This window comes from Lepisma saccharinum, chromosome 7, assembly GCF_977018435.1.
Source record: "Lepisma saccharinum chromosome 7, izLepSacc3.1, whole genome shotgun sequence".
NCBI classification, from domain to species: domain Eukaryota; kingdom Metazoa; phylum Arthropoda; class Insecta; order Zygentoma; family Lepismatidae; genus Lepisma; species Lepisma saccharinum.
Window position 1 is genome coordinate 92,542,401 of NC_139235.1, and position 22,394 is coordinate 92,564,794.

Here is a 22,394-nt window from a genome sequence, read left to right on the forward strand (position 1 = left end):
CGATTCTGAAGTTGGCAACCTCAATTGTTAGGAGTTGGCAACCTGAATTGTTAGGAGTTGGCAACCTGAATTGTTAGGAGTTGGCAACCTGAATTGCTAGGAGTTGGCAACCTGAATTGCTAGGAGTTGGCAACCTGAATTGTTAGGACAGTATATTTCCATTTGTATATAAGGTTTAGCATAGTGCAAGGGCAAAAGTGGGGGGGGGGGCAGTTGCCCCCCTAATCGCCGCCACTGCATGTAGCAATTCAAACTAAGAGGTTACTGTTATTTTGATGTACACCTAAAATAAATGTGTTCTGAACAGTAACACTTAAGATATAAACCTATTATTTTTCGTGATTAGAATCGTAAATACAGTGGAATCTTTTTAATTCGAACTCCAAGGGGACACGAAAAATGTTCCAATTATCCAAAATTAGAATTAACAAAAACATCACGTCATTGTAGATTGTTTCAAGGGGAATTAACTTCTGTTCGAATTAGCTAGTAATTCGAATTCGAAATTCGAATTAAAGAGAGTCTACTGTATATAACGCGGTAATGTTGTTTAATGGAGGAAGGCGGAAAGTAGAGGATCAGGATAGAAACTGGCGGGTGGCAGGGTGGACAGTAGGGGGAGCCAAAAATCCACCTGGTCTCTGGTGAAAATTTTATCTTGAGCCTCCCTGAGTAGGCTAATCGAGGCGAGATATAACCCTGAAACTTTGGTGGCAAGATCGTATATCGAATGCTCACCACCTAAGCGGCTTTAGCGAAACTGTTCACCAGAATTTACTATATTTTAAGCTTCCTCCCACAATGTTCATTGTAGACTCACGCATGAAGTCTGGTAAGAAACATGCATCATTAATTATTGATTGATTCATTTGGAGTTTTCAAGTCCACTTGATGCATAGTAAGTCTAATCGGGACTGGATCTACAGTTTAAAGTGGGATCCGAACCACTAATGTGCCTCCACCGGGTATCGAACCCGGGACCCCTTGATTACAAGGCAACAACGCTATCACGGCGCCATCGGGGAGGTCCTGCATCATTAATTAAACATGCAACTAATTTATCCCGCCTGATGTAAATTATTTCATGATTTATTTCGCATTTCTCTCCGACTTGTAAAAGTCAGGAAAAGTTTGTGATCAAAACGTCTGGACAGGATTAAATTATAAGAAATAAATTAACGGCATGTTCAATTTTCCCCCAATGGCAGCTTGTAAATGTCCATGTTCGGAAAATTGTTTCATTAATTTCTTATGTCTTAGCACAATATAAGCAACGTAAGTATCGAGAATAAGTGAATATGCAACTCTCAAATTCGATATATAATAAGCCTCACCACATGAGCAACATGTGTGCGAAGGATGTTCGAAATTCCGGAAGTGACGATGTTGCGGTTCCGTTGCTGCTGGGAAAATAAATCTCTTGGGGGGGGGGGGCGCTTCGCTTCGACAGTGTTGCCAAGTGTTCATTCGGTAACCGTTATCGAAATTCCAAGTGTAGGATATTGATGTACGCACATAACACTCGGATTCTCAGAAACTACGTAATGTAAGATTTAAGGGAAATAAGGGTAACTGTTTAGTGAGGATCTTTGGTAAGGCGAAGGATTTTCCACGTTCTCGTGATGCTTTTATTCCTATGGGTTGTTATTTTTCGGCTTTCCCTTCATTGCAATGACCACCTCGGTGCCGAGATTTGAGTTCATAGGTCGATTCTCCTCCACCCAGGGTCACGTATTCGAGTCGGCCTCAACATTTCTCTCTCTCTAGCATTCTTAAACCTGAAGGTCTATAGCAGGAGCGTATATTCGAGGCTAGCTACGCTATCTACGAAGCCTGAAGCCTAGAAAGTAAAATACTGAAGAAAAATCGATTAGAATCTATGAATTAACCTGATTTTTTAAGAAAAGAAGATAATTGCGAATCTGAAGTTGGCAACCTGAATTCTTAGGAGTTGGCAACCTGAATTCTTAGGAGTTGGCAACCTGAATTCTTAGGAGTTGGTAACCCGACTACTGTTAGGATGGCTATGTGGCTTCCTTGAAGATGTGAAGAATGAGCCTAGTATTCTCTCTTACTCCATAACCTACTAGGACGAGGTGTCGTAGTGAGCTACTCCACATCTTAGACTCAGCATACGCCACTGGTCTATAGCTAACATCAACCCAATCTTTTCTTTTCCATCCTTACCGATTTCCGTTTGGGTCATCTCAACGTTATCGCTCCATCCTCGTCTTGGCCTTCGTACAAATCTCGTACAATTCGGCTTCCTAACGAGAATCCTGTAAACTCTTCTTTCCTCTTCCGCTCGTGACACATGGCCTGTCCATCTAATTGTTCTTGATTTAATTATTTTAATAATATCTGAACATGAATACAAATTATGCAGTTCTACATTACGTAACCTTCTCCACTCACCTGTCTCCTCATTCCTTTTCGGTTCGTTCTTCCTTGTTCCAGCTTTTCTTTACGACGCTTTCCGTCAAATTACTGCTGAAAATTTCATGACGGGCCTCCAACTTCATCTCTACGATATCTCAGCTGAGAGAACTCCCCTCCCCCACGTAATATGTTCGAGACGACCACACGAGAGACGCGGGTTTGATTTCCGACCTGAGTGGTTGCATGTGGCAATTTTTCGGGCTCACCCAGGGTCTAATCAATGGGTAGGTAAAGTCGGGCGGCGAGTGGTGTTAATCACTTCTCCTAGAATATATGGAGCCCTGCCTCTTGCACCTTTGACGTCATTAATTTATAGAGAAGGCAGGCGACGTGATTGGTTGTCACAGGGCTATTTCTTATAAGTCGCAGCAGTTGAATGGAACAGCCAATCAGAAGAGGGTATCTGTGAAATCTGCCCGTGCTCTAATCTTATTGGTGGCCAGTAATAACGCCGACTGTACTATAAGTCGTGGCGAGCGTGTTTGTCGTGCCCGAAATTCGAACTCCGGATTGCCTGCATTTTTGGAGCTTTTTCTTCTGAAGCTCCATGTGCTCTTTCCATGCCCTCACGTACAATTTCCTGCGGGGGCACAAAGAATAGATTTCCAAGGGTTGTAGAGGTTGGGTAGACCTCGGGCTTTTCTTGTAATTTCGGTGAAGTGCAGTCTACGGTATTGAATGGGCAGGCGTCCGGCCATCTGCTGAGTCTATCCAACAACCACCTGCCCCCTTTTTTTTCTTCTCCAGACAGGAGCCTGCCTCTCAAAAGAAAGAAGCTGGTGGGGTGGCAGTTTCTTGGGCCTTTTTGAGCTTCAGTTCACCTTCACGAATCGTTCGTGTAATGAACCTTTCGAAAGAACGACTCCTTGTCGGTTCGTATAGCAGTGTTGCTAAATGCATGAATTTTATACCATATCTGGAGGAAGTAGATGCATATATCTGAAAAGAAAATAATATTGAAAAGTACAGTGTGTTTCCAAAAGACGTGTTCATAGTAAATTGTTACCTTGACCTTTCACCTACATATTATCATTGTGCCAGAAAATGCCTTTGATGCTGTCTTCTGAAATGTGAATTATATTTATGTCTACTCCTGCAAGGGGGTGGAGGTGGTGTGGGTATTTCGCAGTATGTATCGAAGCAACTATGAATGGAGCGTTGTGACACACGACACGCAGAGGAACGGAACAAAGTTGGAACAGTCTGGGAAGGTCCGAGTATTCGTAGGAAGAAGTGAGACATGCTCAATACTGAACGGCAAACCTGTCGTTCAGTTGAATTTATAGAGATGGGTGTCGAGAACTTTGCCACGAATGCTGTTGAAAGGAAGATGAAAAGGAAAGAATCTCAAGTAAAAGCTTTCACATAATTTGTTAAGTACTTGAACAGGTGATTGGAAGTTTCAGATCAAATGTACATTGGCCATGGCAAAATTAGTGTGGATTAGGAAGACTACATTTTTGTGTTCAACAATAGACTTTGAATGGGGCAATTACTTATGAAGAGCTTTGTATGGCTTATGGAATGCATTGTTATGTGAAACGGATACTTGCACCTTATTTTAGTCCATATTTAGCGAAGTTTTAGTCCATGTGTATGTTAATATAAAACCACTTGTTAGCACACCTCGTTATAATGCATGGCGTTTAAAACTCAACGGTAGAGCTGAGTTCTCTAATTTCCTTGTTCTACGAACAACTGTGCTTCGGCGCACTGTAGCGATTTTTCTATCGAACAGATTAGCAACGCTGGTTCTTGCATTCTGCTGCGCAGATCGCGGCAGAGATTGCTGGGTCGGACTATACGTTTCTTTATTATTATGAGTGTGTCTTAATCAATTTCGTTATCACTCATCCTCGTCACGATTAGGCAAAAGGAGCAGGTTTCAGTGTTCGTTGTTTTTGTTAGCTGCTCAGTGAAAGAATACCGGAGGTGAGGTACATTCGTGTTCATTAATATACTGCTGGACAAAGAAAACCGGACACTTTAATATTTGACATCTGAATTGCAATAACAGCTCGCAGGTATATTACAGAATGTTCGGCAGATCATGTAGTACCATATGCACCATTCATAGGCTCGGACTTTGTTTATGCATTCGTACTTAATTCAGTTTCTGCAACATTTAGTTAGCCCTTGTACCAGAGCTTTTATCGACCCATTGCGTTATCACAAAAAATGCAAGTGTCCGTTTTTTTTTGTCCAGCAGTATATTTAGGGATTTATCCAAAGCGATGAGATTTGTACACGACATGTGTGATTAGCCAATACTGAAAATCCTTATTGTTACCATGTATTAAATGTTGGACAAATTTAGTTGAACAAAATATATTTTTATGAATGGATTTTGCGAATCTCATGTATGAATATGCATACGCATTGATTACCTTATTTTCTATCGACCCAATGTCTAGTCCATACTTTTCTTTCTTAATTTTTAATAACTGCGGTAATTCTCCTACAGCATTCTTCAAATTGGTCGTCCATCATTGTCTGCTCTGCACAATGTCTTATGGGAACAAAAGTATACCGACAAGTACGGTGAGGCCGAGCCAGTACCATACAACTAGTCCCAACTGGAAAATCCAGCAGGAAAAGTGTAGCCTCTGATTCAGGCATAACTTCATTATTGCGGTGGATGAAGAATAGTAAAGTTGTGTCGGAGTTATAGAAGGCACTTTGAGATAGGGTGGCAGCCATGTTGGTTGTGGTGATTTCCGAAACTGCCGTGGTAGACCCATTCGAAACGACCTATCAATGCCAGGGGGATGAAGAAAGTATTCAGAAGCTCATGTACGGCTTTTTCTCCTCGAAAACTCGAAAAACTAGTTTCCGAGGTGGATAAGAGTGGAAAGGAAAGAAACTCTTCAGGTGTAGAACCAAAGGCACCCAGCGTGAAAAGGAAGGAAATTTAAATTGGCCCTTTTTCTGCTTTCTCAATGCGAGGAACTTGTGGGGTTGCCTACTGTTGGGGAATTCAAGAAGCGAAATGCTCGGATGAAAGCGGGACTGTCAGGATATTTATCTCTGAATAGAGGCAGAGGGGATGAGGTGTTGTGATGCACGTGTATCGGTAAAGGAAGCGAGTCTTGTCCTCTGCAGTGTTGCCATGACGTGAGACCAAAATTTCCACTTTTCGACTTCATCCATGTCGAAATGGTTTCAACAAATCTTTGTAGCTTTTTCTGAAGCACGGGCCTTTTACACTGTCTCCGACACTTACGTACGCAGAGGGGCCGAAATTTTGTGAAAATCAACCTTTTTAAATAAAAGCAGTCAAGAATTCTGGAAGACCAAAGTGGTAAATTCAACCCCTTCCTCATCGTCGCGATATACCCTGGAGGTTGGAAGGCGACGTAAACTAACCGAAATAAGATGGCAAGTTGAGCCAACTGCATGGGATTGCGCTCGTAGCAAAGAGCTGAACATCGGATCGCTTGTGTGCCTGGCAACACCCTATGCAACGACAGCGATAGAAATCGACAGGTTGTATAACATGGCCGAGAATAGCATTGCAACAGGTTCGGGTTGACATTGTCCCTCCCCCTCCCCCCCCCGAAAAATCGATAAGCGCAACCATTGGCAGTTGAACACCGGGAATGCATTTGTCCTAGAACATGCGATCGTTCAATCCCAAGGGTCTTTTTCTAGTCAGTTGTTCCGTATCGTATCTGAATTGCACGAGTGGATCAGCACTACCAGTAACCACTCGTTTGTCATTGCTTATATCACCACATTTTTTTTAGGTCTACGAGGGTCGTTTGAAAAGTAAGGGTACTTGATGTTTTCGAACTGGTAACGACACTTATGTGTTCGTTAACGTATTTGTTCTGTCCAGTTGTTGTTACCCGAGAGTTTACATTCTATTGCCATTTTTATTGCTCGTTACTAATATTAGGACCTAATTATTAGGTCGGGAAGTAATGATTGTAGTAATGTGGTATGTGAACGCTTTGTGAAAGGATGGCAATCGTAGTTATTCTTCCATAAAATGGAACTTTTAAATGAAAATGGTTTGCCGATTTTAGTAAATACGTGTCAAATAGTGCACTTTGTTACTATTGTCGTTGTAGTGGAAACATTTATTTCGGCTTTATATACATGGAAGTTAAGGCTAAAATGCCTTTTCTTCAACGTAACCATCTACTTCGACATTGTCTTACATCTGTTTGCTAATAAAATAGAAAAGAAAAACAATAATAATTAAAAATAATATAATTTATAAACGTAGTGGCCGCGGTTGCTCAGTCGGTAACGCGTCTGACTACCATGCTAAAGCTCCCGGGTTCGATCCCCGGCCGGTTCAAATCCGGGAACTTTTCTAACGTTGGAAGCTGCCCCGGCGTCGAATGACATGGGTACCTGGGGGAAACCCTGGTGCTGATCACATCACCCCCACTTACGACCGGATCAAGAAAGTGGGAGCGTTACCCCCATATCCCCTATACGCCTTCATGGCGTGGTGCTAAGCACAGGGGAGCACTTTACCTTTTTATAATTTATAAACGCACACGCAAGACACATCGTTTCACACACACAAGCAAAAAGGCAGTGCAGTTTATGTTATACACACACATTCTCGCACCAAACATGTGAGTGAACTTGTATTTTAAATGTGACAAAGACATTTCTGAAGTTCATTCCCCACAACATTTGGATTAATACGATGTGGTTGGAAAATGCCCTGCCTCCTTTCCGCTGTAGACAGAGTGTAACACGCTACTAAGCCAAATGTCTCAGGTTTTGCATGGAATTGCCATCAGGTGTGTCCTAATAATTTCATCAGCTCATCATTCATCCTCGTCGTCACGATTTTCCCGAGCCATTTGATTTTTGTTATTTAGTAGAGTCTCCTTTCTTTCACTTTTGGCTAATCGCGACGAGGAGGATGAGGAATGATGTAATGAAACTGATGATGGAACACTCACAAAGAACACCAATTCCGGTATTCGAACGCGGGATCCCTGGCTCCGTAGCGCCCTGTACTAGCAACGGAGGTTGGGAGAAACAGACGTAATATAATAGAAATGGAATGATTACCGTGACTTTTTTATTTGCTCTTTAATATTTGTTAGCAGTTTTTGATTCTAGGTAGCCAAACATTTCCTTCGACATTTTTTCTAGCATAAATGCTATGTAAATGCTTCCAAAAATCGTGTAGGAGATAGTACTTTACACGGAAGCATTTCATGGAAAATTACGGTTAGCTCTTGCGATTACAATGTATAATATATACACCACGAAAGGCATGTCGAGTTACACCATATATTGTGAGTGCACGGTGTTTACAATTAAAACAGCTAAAATATTATTCCATACGTGTACTCAGTACGTTATAAAGTATGTATTTGAGCAGCGCCATTGCTTTGTACCTAATATTGTTTTATACGAAACATTATTCCTCTCGGTTGAATAGTTATCGGCTTTTAAAAATGTGAAGTGATAGCTTACATCTCACGTGGCCGCCATTACAGCTGCACTCGTGACCTAGAGCTCGCTTCTGATTGGTTATGCTACGGAAATAGGACGGATCGTATCCTTGAGAAATGCCACGTAATCAGAAATGTCATTTTACACGGTTGGTCGTGGCATAAATGTTAAGAAAGATTCTAAGGAAAATGCTTTCGTCTGAATTTTTCCCTTTGTGTGTGAAGGGAATGCTATAAGTGCAGTGTCCGATTCTTCTAAAAGGCCTTTCCAGTTCTGGCGGTGACGTGCAGCTGGAGTTATTTCCGAACGAGTCACCTTGCATCAGCTCTGTTCCAGGTAAGCAGAGGAGGGCGGGAAGAGGGGGGGGGGCTCGTTCCAGCGATTAATTTTCGGAAATAACTTGAATTTCTTACCCCACCGAACGGAAGGGCGTCAAATATCGATCGATGGGGAAATGAAGAGAGTGCGCAATCCTGACTGGATCCGTAACCACGTGACTCCAGGCGAGGGGGGGAGGCATTCTGGGAAAGAACTGGAGCCAGCGCATTTGGATTTGCCTGGAAGATGTGGGTTCGGGAGTTTTCAAGGTCGCCGCGTGCGTGACGTCACTCGACGCGGGGCTTTGTCCTGCAGTGGCATGGCGAGGATGTCTGCAGAAACACGTGACTTATATGAAAAGCTCGTTCCTTTGTCAGCGCGTTCGCTCCTCCTCTCCCCCCTTTCCTTGTTCTTTTTTTCTCGACCTCTGCTAGGGTTTCAATAAAGAGGAAGTTCTTTGTTTTAAATATCGCTTAGGTACTTCTTTCATGGTGTGATGAGCTTGCCCCTGCAAAATAATTTCTTGTGCTGCGCTGTATGTCCCATCCGTGGACGTCCGCAGGTTTTTTTTTCCAGGGAGGACAAGCCACGCATCCCCCCCTCAAACAACACTGCTGCAATCTGAAAGTTGTCGTGTTCCTGTAAAGAAGACAACTCTGTTCCGGGACGTCGCCTTGTAACCAAGGAGTCCCGGGTTCGATACCCGGTGGAGGCACATAGTGGTTCGGATCCCACTTTAAACTGTAGGTCCAGTCCTGATTAGCCTTACCGTGCATAAAGTGGACTTAAACCACCGTGTCTCTCTCTCTCTCTCTCTCTCTCTCTCTCTCTCTCTCTCTCTCTCTCTCTCTCTCTCTCTCTCTCTCTCTCTCTCTCTCTCACACACACACACACACAGACAGACAGACACAGACACAGACACAGACCAGACACAGACACAGACACAGACACACACACACACATACATACATACATACATACATACATACATACATACATACATACATACATACATACATACATACATACATACATACATACATACATACATACATACATACATACATACATACATACATACATACATACATACATACATACATACATACATACATACATACATACATACATACATACATACATACATACATACATACATACATACATACATACATACATACATACATACATACATACATACATACATACATACATACATACATACATACATACATACATACATACATACATACATACATACATACATACATACATACATACATACATACATACATACATACATACATACATACATACATACATACATACATACATACATACATACATACATACATACATACATACATACATACATACATACATACATACATACATACATACATACATACATACATACATACATACATACATACATACATACATACATACATACATACATACATACATACATACATACATACATACATACATACATACATACATACATACATACATACATACATACATACATACATACATACATACATACATACATACATACATACATACATACATACATACATACATACATACATACATACATACATACATACATACATACATACATACATACATACATACATACATACATACATACATACATACATACATACATACATACATACATACATACATACATACATACATACATACATACATACATACATACATACATACATACATACATACATACATACATACATACATACATACATACATACATACATACATACATACATACATACATACATACATACATACATACATACATACATACATACATACATACATACATACATACATACATACATACATACATACATACATACATACATACATACATACATATATATATATATATATATATATATATATATATATATATATATATATATATAATATATATATATATATATCTCTGGAGCGAGCGAACGAAATCAAGTCTCTGCGCAAACTAGTGACTCGACTCGAGAGGGTTCGACTAGTGAACACGTGCGAGGAAACGGGATTCTGTGGAGAGGGAGTTGGGGGGGGGGGTGACTGCAGGCACTGACCTTCATGCGCGGCCATACTCCAGAGATTACCGGTATATAATATAGTCTTACAGTTATCAGTCCGTTAACGCAGGTTACTGTGAATATTCTAAATAATTTTCGGGGGGATGTGCCCCCGCAAAAATACCGCGACAGCGTTTAGTGACCCGTATTAATAAAAATTAGCATCACTCATTTCTCAAGAACACGTTCTCAGAAATTAAGCAAGTATTTACGCATGGTGCGTGGCAGCTCTCATGTCGCCATGCCGTAAAAAAAAGTTTACATATCCATGAGAATTCGCTATACTTCGTCCACGGAAAGAATAAAGTGAATGTAAATAAAACCACGTGACTTTTGAGAAGTATGTGCATGCCAGTTGCTTAATTCTTCAATCGGCTCTTGTGTAGGTAATATTGACCGTATGGGTATAACTCAAGATTTGTCGCACACTAGTGCAGTGGGATGGGTTTACGCGCAGCATTACTGCGCAACAGTTGCCATCGAGACAGGATTTTCCCACAAGTCACATGCATTTGTTTACATTGCACTCTTTCTGTAACGTTCACGCCATAACGTGGAAAGGGAATCGCTGAAATCGGCTCTTATCCAGAATCGAAACCAGGGAACTTTATGCGTTTGCCGCTAGGGTGCATCCTTGTCAAATAATGCAGTATTTGGGGACTCAATTAGATTAATTTTTATTTAATGCAAGCATCACGTGCTTCCGCCGATGTTAAATTAAGAGGGGGAGAGTGGAACTGTTGGGCAGATGTTTTTTTGTTGTTTTTTTTATCTCCTTGCTTCCCGATAAATTCCACGAACAATGGTGGCAGATGGGGGAAGGAAATTTGAAAGCGGGAAAGGAGGCATGTCTTGGAAATGTAAAATGTATGTTAAAATCATTAAAATAGGGAGAAAGCACTGCACCCAATATGCCAGGTGAATGTAGATGACGTAATTAGGTTAAATCGCGACGATGAGGATGAATGATTAAAAGATGAAATGGATATTCGGACAAGCACAATGCATAATACCTTGACCACAATTCGAACCTGTGACCTATGACTTCGCAGTGCGTTACGCCGCGAAGGCCGGCTATAAATGATGCTGAAAAACTCATGTACAGTATTTAGCAAAATGACGTAGCTAGCAGTGACTGTTATGACGTCACGTATTTATTGTGTAAAATACGCTAACAACACTAAATCTAACGTACCTTACCTTTTCACATGTTTATTTTTTCTAGGAGAGCAGGGTGAGAAATCCTGGTGGCAGGGGGTACTCCCCTCCCCCAACACTTGACCAAAAATTTCCCGGGGAGGAGAGTTTTTGTTGTAACAACAAAATATAAGCAATTAGTATTTACTTCTTATGCGTTTTACTAAGGATAATATCGAAAACGCACAGAATAGTGAGTGCGGAATGCTTTCTCTCTTTTTCAAGAGACTATTACTCTGTCTACACCAATAACAATATGTGTTAAATAAAAGATGAATGAAAGTCAAATATAATTATAAATTATAATAGTTTTGTATTAATACAAAAGCTTGTACATAAGAAAACTATTTCGTAATTTATTGACATCTTTAACCATTTAGCAAAGGATTTAATTTGCTACTTTACACATATCTGATATATATATAAAAGTAACTAATTAATTACTTTGTGTATTTAATAATAATGTTTTTGAAATATGTCTAGTAATTAATTGGCTTTTATATTTAATAACCTAAATATCATGTAATAATTTATGTATGTATATGTGTGTGTGTATGGGGGTGTAGATTAAGATCCTCTTCCCCCAGCAGTCTTCAATGATTTCGCACCCTCTAGGAGAGGTTTGTTGCTTTTAATATCTTCAAGTTGCTAGCCCTTCGTGGAGGATAATACGTAAACATTCTCACAAGTTCTAAATAATATTGTCTATAGTAAAATAATGGTGCCATTCTATATTGACAGCATATTTGTTTTTTTCACTCACGTTGCCTGACAATAATCAGTAACTTTCGGTCTTGTCAAAATTTTTGCCTACCTCTGAAGGGGAGTCCGACGAACTCGTTCGCTCAGTGGACAATCCTCGTGCTGCCATCTACCGGCGGCATTTTCCGCAGCGCGCGGGCGACGCTCCGGCCGGGAGGAAAATTTATCCCCCTGTCCCTCGGTTGCCATGGAGATGGGTTCGGATGGCGGCGGTTGGATATCCACGTCACGTGCATGAAGTGTGGTTGTGGTGGGGTTGTTTCTTTGTGCCGATCGTCCTCCGCAAGGGGGAGAGGAGGAACTCCAGAGAGGATAAACCCGAAGCGCACACATCTTGGCTTTCGTGTTACAAAAAAATATAAAGTCCGGTGTTAGAACACAGAGGCCTTCTGTACCGTGCCATTTAGTGGCATACCGAGAAATGTCATATGAAGGGGTGGAGTTTTGTTTTTATCAGTATTCCTCCGCTCCAGTGGGAACGCGTTGTGACGTCTCTGGTTCGATTCCCGGTCTGGGTATGCGTTAGATTTACAAGTGAATTATCTACACACCAAAAGGAAATCACTTGAGTCCAATTTGTGGACATTGTAAGCACTGAAATTACTTTTATGACCCCTCAATAACTACCTCCCCCCGGGCATTACTTTGGGAGTGCACATTTTACACTGTAGTATTTGAAAGTTTATTAGCCAGGGGGCTCCAGTAACTTATCTTGAACCATGGGATATTATATCAACTGTACCCCCCTCCCCCAGGTTGTAAAAATTAACCACCAGAGTGGGGCTCATCCCTCTAATCCCCCTTCAAATACCATCCTGTGTCAGTTTCATCTCCACCATTGATGTTCATCGTCATAATTAAACAAGAAGTGCCAGCCAGATAAGCCATGCTTCATTATGTAAGTGGTACAGTGAAATGTATAAAGAGTATAGATGGCGCGTTTACTTGTTTAACGTCCGAGATCTGAAGAGAGCTGACGCCACGAACGTGGGTGGGGATAAACAGTGGGCGGGTTGTTTTCGTCCAATCACACTCAACCTTCATCCACATGACTGTGGAAACGCTGTTGCCGTACTTTGCAACTTCAATATGGACACCGTGGGAAGGCAGAGGGACAAGGTGGCGTAGAGTAGATGTGTGGCAACACTGTGCGTTGAATGTGATTGTTGCAGCTGGTGGGCGCGCCGTGGACTTCAAAGTCAGCCGGTCGTTAACGTAGCTAGCGCGTCGACTATAACAGGTAAATGTTATTCACTTCAATATTTCAATCTCGTGTTAGCAAAACAAAGTGAATGAACGTAGTGATGTACATTCACCGGCATTAAAAATGGGACACCTATATCCTGAAGTTCTCGCTTCCCTGCAAGGCGGTATGTGTGTTGCCTAACTCTACGGAGGTGGTAGAATTCGCCATTGAAAATTTGCTATTAAGTCGAAGAGGGACAATTTCCCCTAAGTCTTTCTCGCCGGGGCAGCTACCGATCACTGTTGCCAACTTCGCTCTTTTGGAGCCAAATCTGGCTCTTTCGTGCACTCGTTTGACTGTGAACTGTGGCACCTGCACTCTGCTGCACCATGTTGCCACCACTGGCTCCGGCCCATAAGGACCAACCTTTGGCATGAGTGTACACTTTGCAAGTGACGTGATATTCATATATAGGCTGCGTCACCCAACCCCTTTTTCCTCCCCAGAAATTTTTATATACAGCGCTGTGGCTAAGGTGAAGATGACAATATTGTTATCCGGGAATTCTTTATTTTCGATTTCATATGAACATGATTGGATTATTGAGATGGGTGATGCCGCCAAATCTAGGCGGTGAAAACTAAGAATAAATTGCCGTCACTTTAAAGCTAACGGCAATAGCAGCGCCCCCACTCATCTGACACCAAAAATTACCCTAGGAGGCACTTTATGTAGCCTTCATTAATCTAGCTCCTTGAAAGTCATCTTTAGCTTTATTAATGGTGAAATGTAGCTCTTTTATGCACATCAGGTTTGGCAACACTGCGAGGATGACCGTATGAGGCAAGGAGAAATGCATTAGGCTTATGGGACCATTATTTTATTCGTTCTCTCGGGATCATCAAACATCCAATGACGTAGAAAAGTACAAGGACGGAAAAGAACACGTTGAACTATGTCATAGTAGTAGGAAAAGTCGAAACTCCCATTTGATGAGCCGTAACTTGAAGTTGATGTCCCATAAGGAATACATGGGATTCTGTAAATACTTATTAATCATATTTTTCAAACAACGTGTCTAGCTTACTAATCAACTTGATAAACAGTTTCCACTTGCAACATGGAGAGAAATTCATACTCTCTTGCATATTAAATCCTTTTTAAAATAGCAGTGCCCAATCCGACGATATTCAAATAAATGAACAACTAGTGCGTAATTGTCCCTTCTCGCCTTAACATCCACTTATCGCCGTGAAGTTATGCAACACACATAACGCCTTGCAAGGAAGCAAGTATTTCAGGATATAGGTGTCCCTTTTTTATTGCCGGCGAGTGTACAATTTACCTTCTCTGCATTAACATGTAATTAATGCTGCTCCACATTTAATCAGTTTAATACTTGAACCATTTGTATCGGTAAGGCAAGTAGTATAATATCCAAATACACACCATCATAGCCGTAAATGTTTTCCTTGCTCTTTTGCGTAATGGGAAGTTTACCGGCGTCTTCCGCTGCACGTAGGGACAATCGTGATTAATGTTTGAACAATGATTTATCCATTTGATAGCACTGCATTCCTGCTTGAGAAGAGCTTATGCTAAAGAACGTGATGATGCGTTACTCTCAAACCTTGTAAAGTCTTAAGACGAACAGATAACTGTGGTACAGTCACGTTTCAGTGAGGAGTGCATAAGCACCATCACACTTTTGCTATTGATTGTACATTATGGAAACCCGTGCGCGTAATTTCCCACTTCCGCTTTCTTCTTCCGATGCAAGAGTGAAGTCATTGTAAACAAACATACGCGGTTTGTGAGAATGTAGGATATTGAAATAGCACTTTCGCAGGAATCTTGTGATAAAGCCATACCACTCAACATAGCTTTCCAAAAGAAGTTGTCTAATCTTATACCGGGTGTCCCACGTAAAACCGTCCCGCGCGTGTTTCGATGCAAAACAGCCGGTTTTACGTGGGGACACTCGGTGTTATTTACGTGAACAAAATAAGACCCGAATTATCAGTTAGGAAAAGAAGTCGGATCATCTCCATCGAATGTTGTGGGTTCGAATCCCGGCCTTATTTTCCCTTATATTTCACCTAAGCGTCGTGCATGGTGCCAGTCAAACAACATAGGGGGAAAGTGACTTTAAGTATCTACAGGATGGTACAGGATACAGTGGCGTGCCCAAAAGGGGCTTTGGTGGAGACAATAGTATTCCTAAACAAGAACGTCAAAGGCAAGAAAACGTGAGAAAATGAGGGCTGACAACTAAAAAAACGATATTGGCTCCCCCGCCCCCTTTCGAAACTCCTGGGCACGCCACTGCAGGATACCCCCAGCGTTCGAAACGGTGGCATCAAATTTCCTCCATTCTTCAATAATTCACAAAACTAGAATGTAATTTTAAAGTGTGTGAAAGCGACAGGTATTCTGGATCTTAAAATTATGCCTACTCAAGATTCGTTTTTAAATAATAATAATAATTGTTTGCATCTTTTTAATAAGCATGCCTTACAATATCATCCCGTTGTTATTGTAATAGCATACTTTGAACTGACGCCTATTAGTGAAGCTATACACAGGATGCGAATTTAGACAGGAAAAACGTGTATAGTAGACCGTGAACATGAATATTCTTAGTTCCACACTTATTGACGTAGAAGTTGTATATTGTACTAGCTGATTAGCCGGCGTTGCCCGGGTATTTATCCCAATCTTGTATTAGACAGGAAAATAATGAATTCTAACTATAGTGTAAAATGTAACTAATTTTATATGTGATCGTGAATGTCACCAATTAGCTTAGCGACTCCGAGAACTATGGATTCACCCCCCATGCCGATAGAGGATGAATTTGTAGTTGAACCGCATTGGGTGTGTCACGAAAACTATGGATTCCATTCGCAACGCAGCCTGAATGTTAGACAACGCGAGAAACACTATCGTTGTGCGGATTGCATAGTCACGGATGCGTCTTTGTGCGGAATTTAACATCGGTGGTTCTCGATTATTTTTACATGTCACCCCTAGGGGTGCCAGTGGTGTCTTACCCCCACCGTATTTCTTTCCAGATTGCAAGTGATACGTGTACCAAGTTTGGTTGAAATTGCTCCAGGCGTTCGAGAGTTATGCCGGAACAAACAAATATAAACACCCACACACACACAAATACATCCATTTTTATATATAGAGAGATTGCATTTTCTCATTATTGCGCCGCATTTCTGTTAATTTTTGCTAATTGCAACGATGTTGATGAATGGTGGTTTGCTGAAATTGATAAAAAGAGACTGAACATGAGATTTCCTTCTTCAGTACACTGTGTAGAGATCTGGAGTATGGAAAGAAAACTAGAGAAGAGAAAATTCCAAGAATGACTTTTTAAAATTTGTTTTGCAAAATTAGCATTTTTTAGGCACTGTGAAAATGCTTTAAAATGTCCTAAATAAATTTAAAACATTCAAGCCTATATTTTAAAGAAAAGGTAAAAAAAAAAGCAGACAAGTAGATTTTTAGAAATATAAAATTCAACTGTGAGGGGGGGATGATAAATTTATGAAGTTCTCTTTGTGTGATTTGTTGCCCCACAAAAATCGATGCATCATATCAGGCCTTGTATATTTTTTCGTCGTGCACGCGTGTCGACTTTTTAAACTTCATACATGCATAAGAAACACGTGTGAGGGGAGAGGCCCGACTCAAAGAAGCACGGACATGTGTTCCCCCCACGTGACTGCATGTGAGGGAGGTGGTACGAGGGGGAATTATATACTTGACACATTCACAAGGGCATCGACCCCCTTCCCTTGTTTCTTTGTTGCAGGGATGCAAGGAGGAAGAACGCTATTATGTTACGTCATAGCTGAGGACTGCCGCTGGAAGGGTGGAATCAAGGTCTCACTTTTTTTATCAGTCCAGTGTCGTGCCATATGTGAAGGGAATCACTACAGGGTGCGTCAAAAGTCTCGTACGTACCCTTTATCTGCATGTAATCTCTCAAGAGGATATGAGAAAGAAGGAAAGTATTTCGGATCTTGGATCATCTCTTGACGATTCTCTATTCAAACCATGAATTGGACATACATCGTAATTTACACACACTCGGCCCTTCCCTACGGCGTAGTGGTAAAGTATGTCGCCTCGTGATCAAGAGCTCCCAGGTTCGATTGCTAGTGAAGACCCGTTGCACAGCGGTTCGGATCCTACTTTAAACTGTAGGTCCAGTCCCGATTAGCCTATCTGAACATAAAGTTGACTTTGAAAACAAATTTACCTTTGCGCGCGCGCACGTGTGTGTAGGATAGCTGAGATGGCAAAGAAGGTTCCGGGTTCAAGTCTCGGCCTGAGCCCGTAACCCCCCCCCCTTGCGTACGCCACTGGTGTCAACCAAATCACGTGCTTTTGTTTACGCTCATTTCTTTCCTGCCTTGGACGGAGCATACAGCACCCGTCACCCCGTGCTGTACCGGACGGCCAGCGGATTGAGGTTCTTGTCCGGTGTTCGTGACGATCTTCCCGGTCTTGGGAGCGGGGCGGGACCGAAACCAGAAGCCTTTGTGCACTTGACCAGCACTCTTTGCATGCACGGGCGGGTTTTTCCCAGAGTTTCTACCATACTTGTGCGTCCATCCCGACACGATACGTCCCATTGTTGATTCGTTAACCTCGGAACCAGTTAACAATTTGAATAAAGATCGCATGCTCGATTCAAAGGAGGCAGAAATAACAGGTTTTCACGTTAACTATGCGTGCGGCCAATACCCTGTGCACCGTTCACGCTGGGGAAAGTGAAAGAAAGTTTCAGCAGTGAGTGAAGAATTCATCTCGTGACTTGCTTCAAGCTGTACTCAAGGGTGTCACCAGAAATATTGGTAATAGGGCCGAGAAGATACCAATGGACGTCCGCAGGATTTTTCCCAGGGAGGGGCAAGTAAGGTATCCTTTCCCAGGGGGGGGGGGCAAACAAGGCAAATTTTCCTCCGTAATAGTGTTGTTCTTCCCTCAAAAGACATTGCTTCAATTTGAAGTTATCATATTCATGCAATAAATAACATATATCATTGCGGCTGAAAAGAAATTATATGTGTGAAATATCAAATATGTAATTTTTGATACTTTCATTTTACATGCGGGGCATGGACCCCCTTGCCCTCCCTTCCGGACGTCCATGACGATACCCATAATTATACCTATACTTGGGAATTGTATAACAATTTAAAGTTCTTTAAAGTATTAATTTTATTGGGTGGGTATTCCACTTTGGAATTTCTTGTTTTCCAACATTGTATATACCTCTGATGTTATACCTATGTTACAAGATTGATTTAGAATTTGTCCATTTTAATTGTACTGAATACTTTTATTTTTAATTCCTTGCTGCACAGAAATAAATGCTTGTTTGTAGTAATCGTTACAAAAATGAGATGACTGAATATGATAGTTGGTCAACTGTAAATTCATTTAGAACTTTCCTAGTATTATTAATAATACCCGCCCCTTCTGATTAATAAAATAAAGGACTTATTTTATATGTAATGTAATAACATCAAAATTATATGAAGAATTCAAAACATTTCTAAACTGGTGACGAAGCTTTTATATAATTTATTTATTAATATTGTTTAGTAAGATCAAACTTGACCAATTTGTTTAGAATAAGTTAATTTGGTAACAAATAAAATACCATGTATTTTTGTTTATTTTAATATTTTTCGGGTTAACCCTTGTTGTCTTTTTTGCATTTGTGGAATTTAATAATCGTTTATGCCCATTGTTGTATTCAGAAAGCAATGCCATCTCTCGGTCGAGATTCAAATTATCAATCGTGAGGGCATGGCGTTAAGAGGAGGAGTTCCGTGTTTTCAGATGTTTTCTTGTAGTTTATGTTATGTGATCATTGTTTATCTACTTGTGTGTATTTCCTTAACTCCCATGTTCAGCTACGTCATAACAGAGCTGTTGCAAAGCGACCTTCACAAGATCATCGTGTCACCCCAGCACCTCTCCGCAGACCACATAAAAGTCTTCCTCTACCAGATCCTCAGGGGTGAGTATGAGTGAAGCAGCATTTGCATGAAGCTGCTTATATGCATGCGTAGAAATTTAAATGAGATGTTTACAGTTTTGTTTACATGGCCAAGTCAAGGCTACGACACAATTGTTTCTACTGTAGCATTGGGTACATATTTTGTGTCCAGGAATTTTGTATCTCAAGTTCTTTGTTTTAGGAAAGTTGGGCTAAAGGGGGGGGGGAGAAGGGTATGACCCCATGCAGAGGTACACATCCCCCCAGATCATGTTATAATCCCATGAAGTATTTAATTATGACCGTGTCTGCTACTATGCTATTACTGGAAGCCACTCCCCTTTTGCTTTACTGAACATTTTGCTTGATCTGCACCCCCAAATTATTTTTTTCTTCAAAAAACTAATTAGGGTCATTCTACGAAAAGAAGTCTCACCTCAAATAAATAACAAAATGACTCAATCCGGAAATTATTATTTATAATTGCATTCAGGTTTAAATGTTCGTGAATTCACATAATTTACATATTTCACCAACAAAAATTATTTACATCCTTAGCCTATATGCTTCACAGAAAATTTAAAAGTCAAACTTTGCTTCAATTTTTAAAACATCACGCACGTATCACATTTTTGTTAACGTTTTCCATGCGTCATCATACTCAATTTTTTTTAAAAAATGTTAGCAGACACCATAAGTACTTCATAATTCTATAACATCAGCTCATTATGGATATTTTAATCCAAATGCATGTCTATTGTAGGTGTAAAATGCCAGACACGCAGTGAAGGAATGTCCCATTAAATATGATGCACCTAGTAGCAAAAGTGACTCGCAACAAGTTAAAGTAAATTAATTACTAAATTGTGATTCCGCGTCACGCACATATTGCACCATGGTGTCAAAGTGTAAACATTTTTTTTTTGAACATATATACATGTTGAATTTTATATTGTACTAGCTGATTACCCGGCGTTGCCCGGATATTTATTTATCCAAATCTTGTATTAGACAGGAAAATAATGAATTCTAACTATAGTGTAAAATGTAACTAATTTTATATGTGATCGTGAATGTCACCAATTAGCTTAGCGACTCCGGAAATTATGGATTCGACACTAATCTAGGTCATTTGTGGCATTTTATTTTTCACCCCCCCTCTCACCACCCACGCCGGTAGGTGATAAACTTGGAGTTGAACAGCATTGGGACTGTCACGAAAACTATGGATTCCCTTCGCACCACAGCCTGAATGTTAGACAACCCGAGAAACAATATCGTTGTGCGGATTGCATAGAGTCACGGATGTCTGTTTGTGCGGAATTTAATATCGGTGGTTCTCGATTATTTTTACATGTTACCCCTTCCCACCCCACCCATAGGGGTGCCAGTGGTGTCTTACCCCCACCGTATTTCTTTCCAGATTGCAAGTGATACGCCTACCAAGTTTGGTTGAAATCGCTCCAGGCGTTCGAGAGTTATGCTGGAACAAACACACACACACACACACACACACACACACACACACACACACACACACACACACACACACACACACACACACACACACACACACACACACACACACACACACACACACACACACTTTCATGTTTATATATATATATAGATAGAAGAAGATACATTTTTATATATATATAGATAGAAGAAGATAGATAGATAGATTAAGGAAAAATCCTGACCCCGTGAGAATGGGGGATCCTGTTAGTTTTAAGCTCTACTGGTCACACCCTAACCAGCGACAAAGAGACGCGTTGGTTGCCAGAAGCAAAATGTTTTTCACTTTTACCTCACTGATGAAAATGTGAAATTGGTAAATTCATTAACTTTAATTCGACAGTTCGACCACTGTTATCGAAACCGTTACAGAGAAAGAATTCCCCAATCATGAGGCTTGCATTCCAGAAATAATTTGCTCCCCTTTAAACCCCTGCACATATCGATTCCAGAATTTAATTCTAAAGCCAGGCGAAGTAAAAATAACTTCATTAGGTTGCTTGATATTCGAAGGTGGTGTGTAAGAAATGGCCTCTTGAAACGAAACTGAAATGCCAAAACCGCTTCCTCGTTGCACACACTACGTTGATTCGTTGCGGGCTAGCGAGGCTCAACCGCCAGTAAAAGTCAGGAGTTTCATAAAAATATTAAAATGCGGAGAATTGATGGTATATTATGTACAGGCATTCCACGAAAAGTGGCCCTACTCCATGTAAATAACAAAATGAATTAATCTGAAAATTATTAGTCTTTTTAATTGCATTAAGATTAAAATGTTTGTGAATGCATTAACTTGGATATTTCACCAACAAACATTATTAGCATGTGTAGCCTATATGCCTCACAGGCAAATGCAGTCAAAATTTGTTACATTTTTAAAGCGTCAATCACGTCACATTTTCGTTAATACTTTCATTCATGTAGGCTACGGTATCAGACTAAAGTTTTTATTTATTTATTTGTTAGCAGACACCACAAAGTACTTCATAATTCTATGAAATCAGTTCATTATGAATATTTTAATCCAATCTCGTGTCTAAAATGTTGTGTGTAAAATATCACCATTGGCGTACCCAAGGGTGGTGGTGATGGGGGTTATAACCCCCTTTTCGTCCAGTATTCCTTTAAAAAATAATAATAATAATAATAAAGAACGTCAGAGGTTGGAAAACATGACAAAATGGGTGCTGGCTACCAAGAAAAGTATACATAACTCTTCCCTTTCGAAAATCGTGGGCACGCCACTGAATATCACACACGTAACGCTAGAATGCCCCCATAACCTATGCTTGTGAATGTGGATCTTTCACTTGTTTTTTTTTTTTATATGGGGGCAGGATCAAGGTTCGAGTCTCGAGTTTGTAAATTTCATCTAATCATATTTCATCCTCATCCTCGC

General features: G+C 40.7%; 1 protein-coding gene across 2 annotated transcripts in view; it reads left to right on the forward strand.

The window, feature by feature from the left end:
- nmo (serine/threonine-protein kinase nemo) overlaps positions 1 to 22,394 on the forward strand; it is a 222,993-nt gene that overhangs the window by 169,092 nt on the left and 31,507 nt on the right. For both annotated transcript variants that reach the window (XR_014441917.1, XM_083125632.1), the window contains exon 4: positions 19,392 to 19,498. Coding sequence is in view for 1 of the 2 variants with exons in the window: in XM_083125632.1 (XP_082981758.1) it covers positions 19,392 to 19,498 (107 nt within the window). In the remaining variant the exon portion in view is untranslated. The remainder of the gene's footprint in view (positions 1 to 19,391; positions 19,499 to 22,394) is intronic.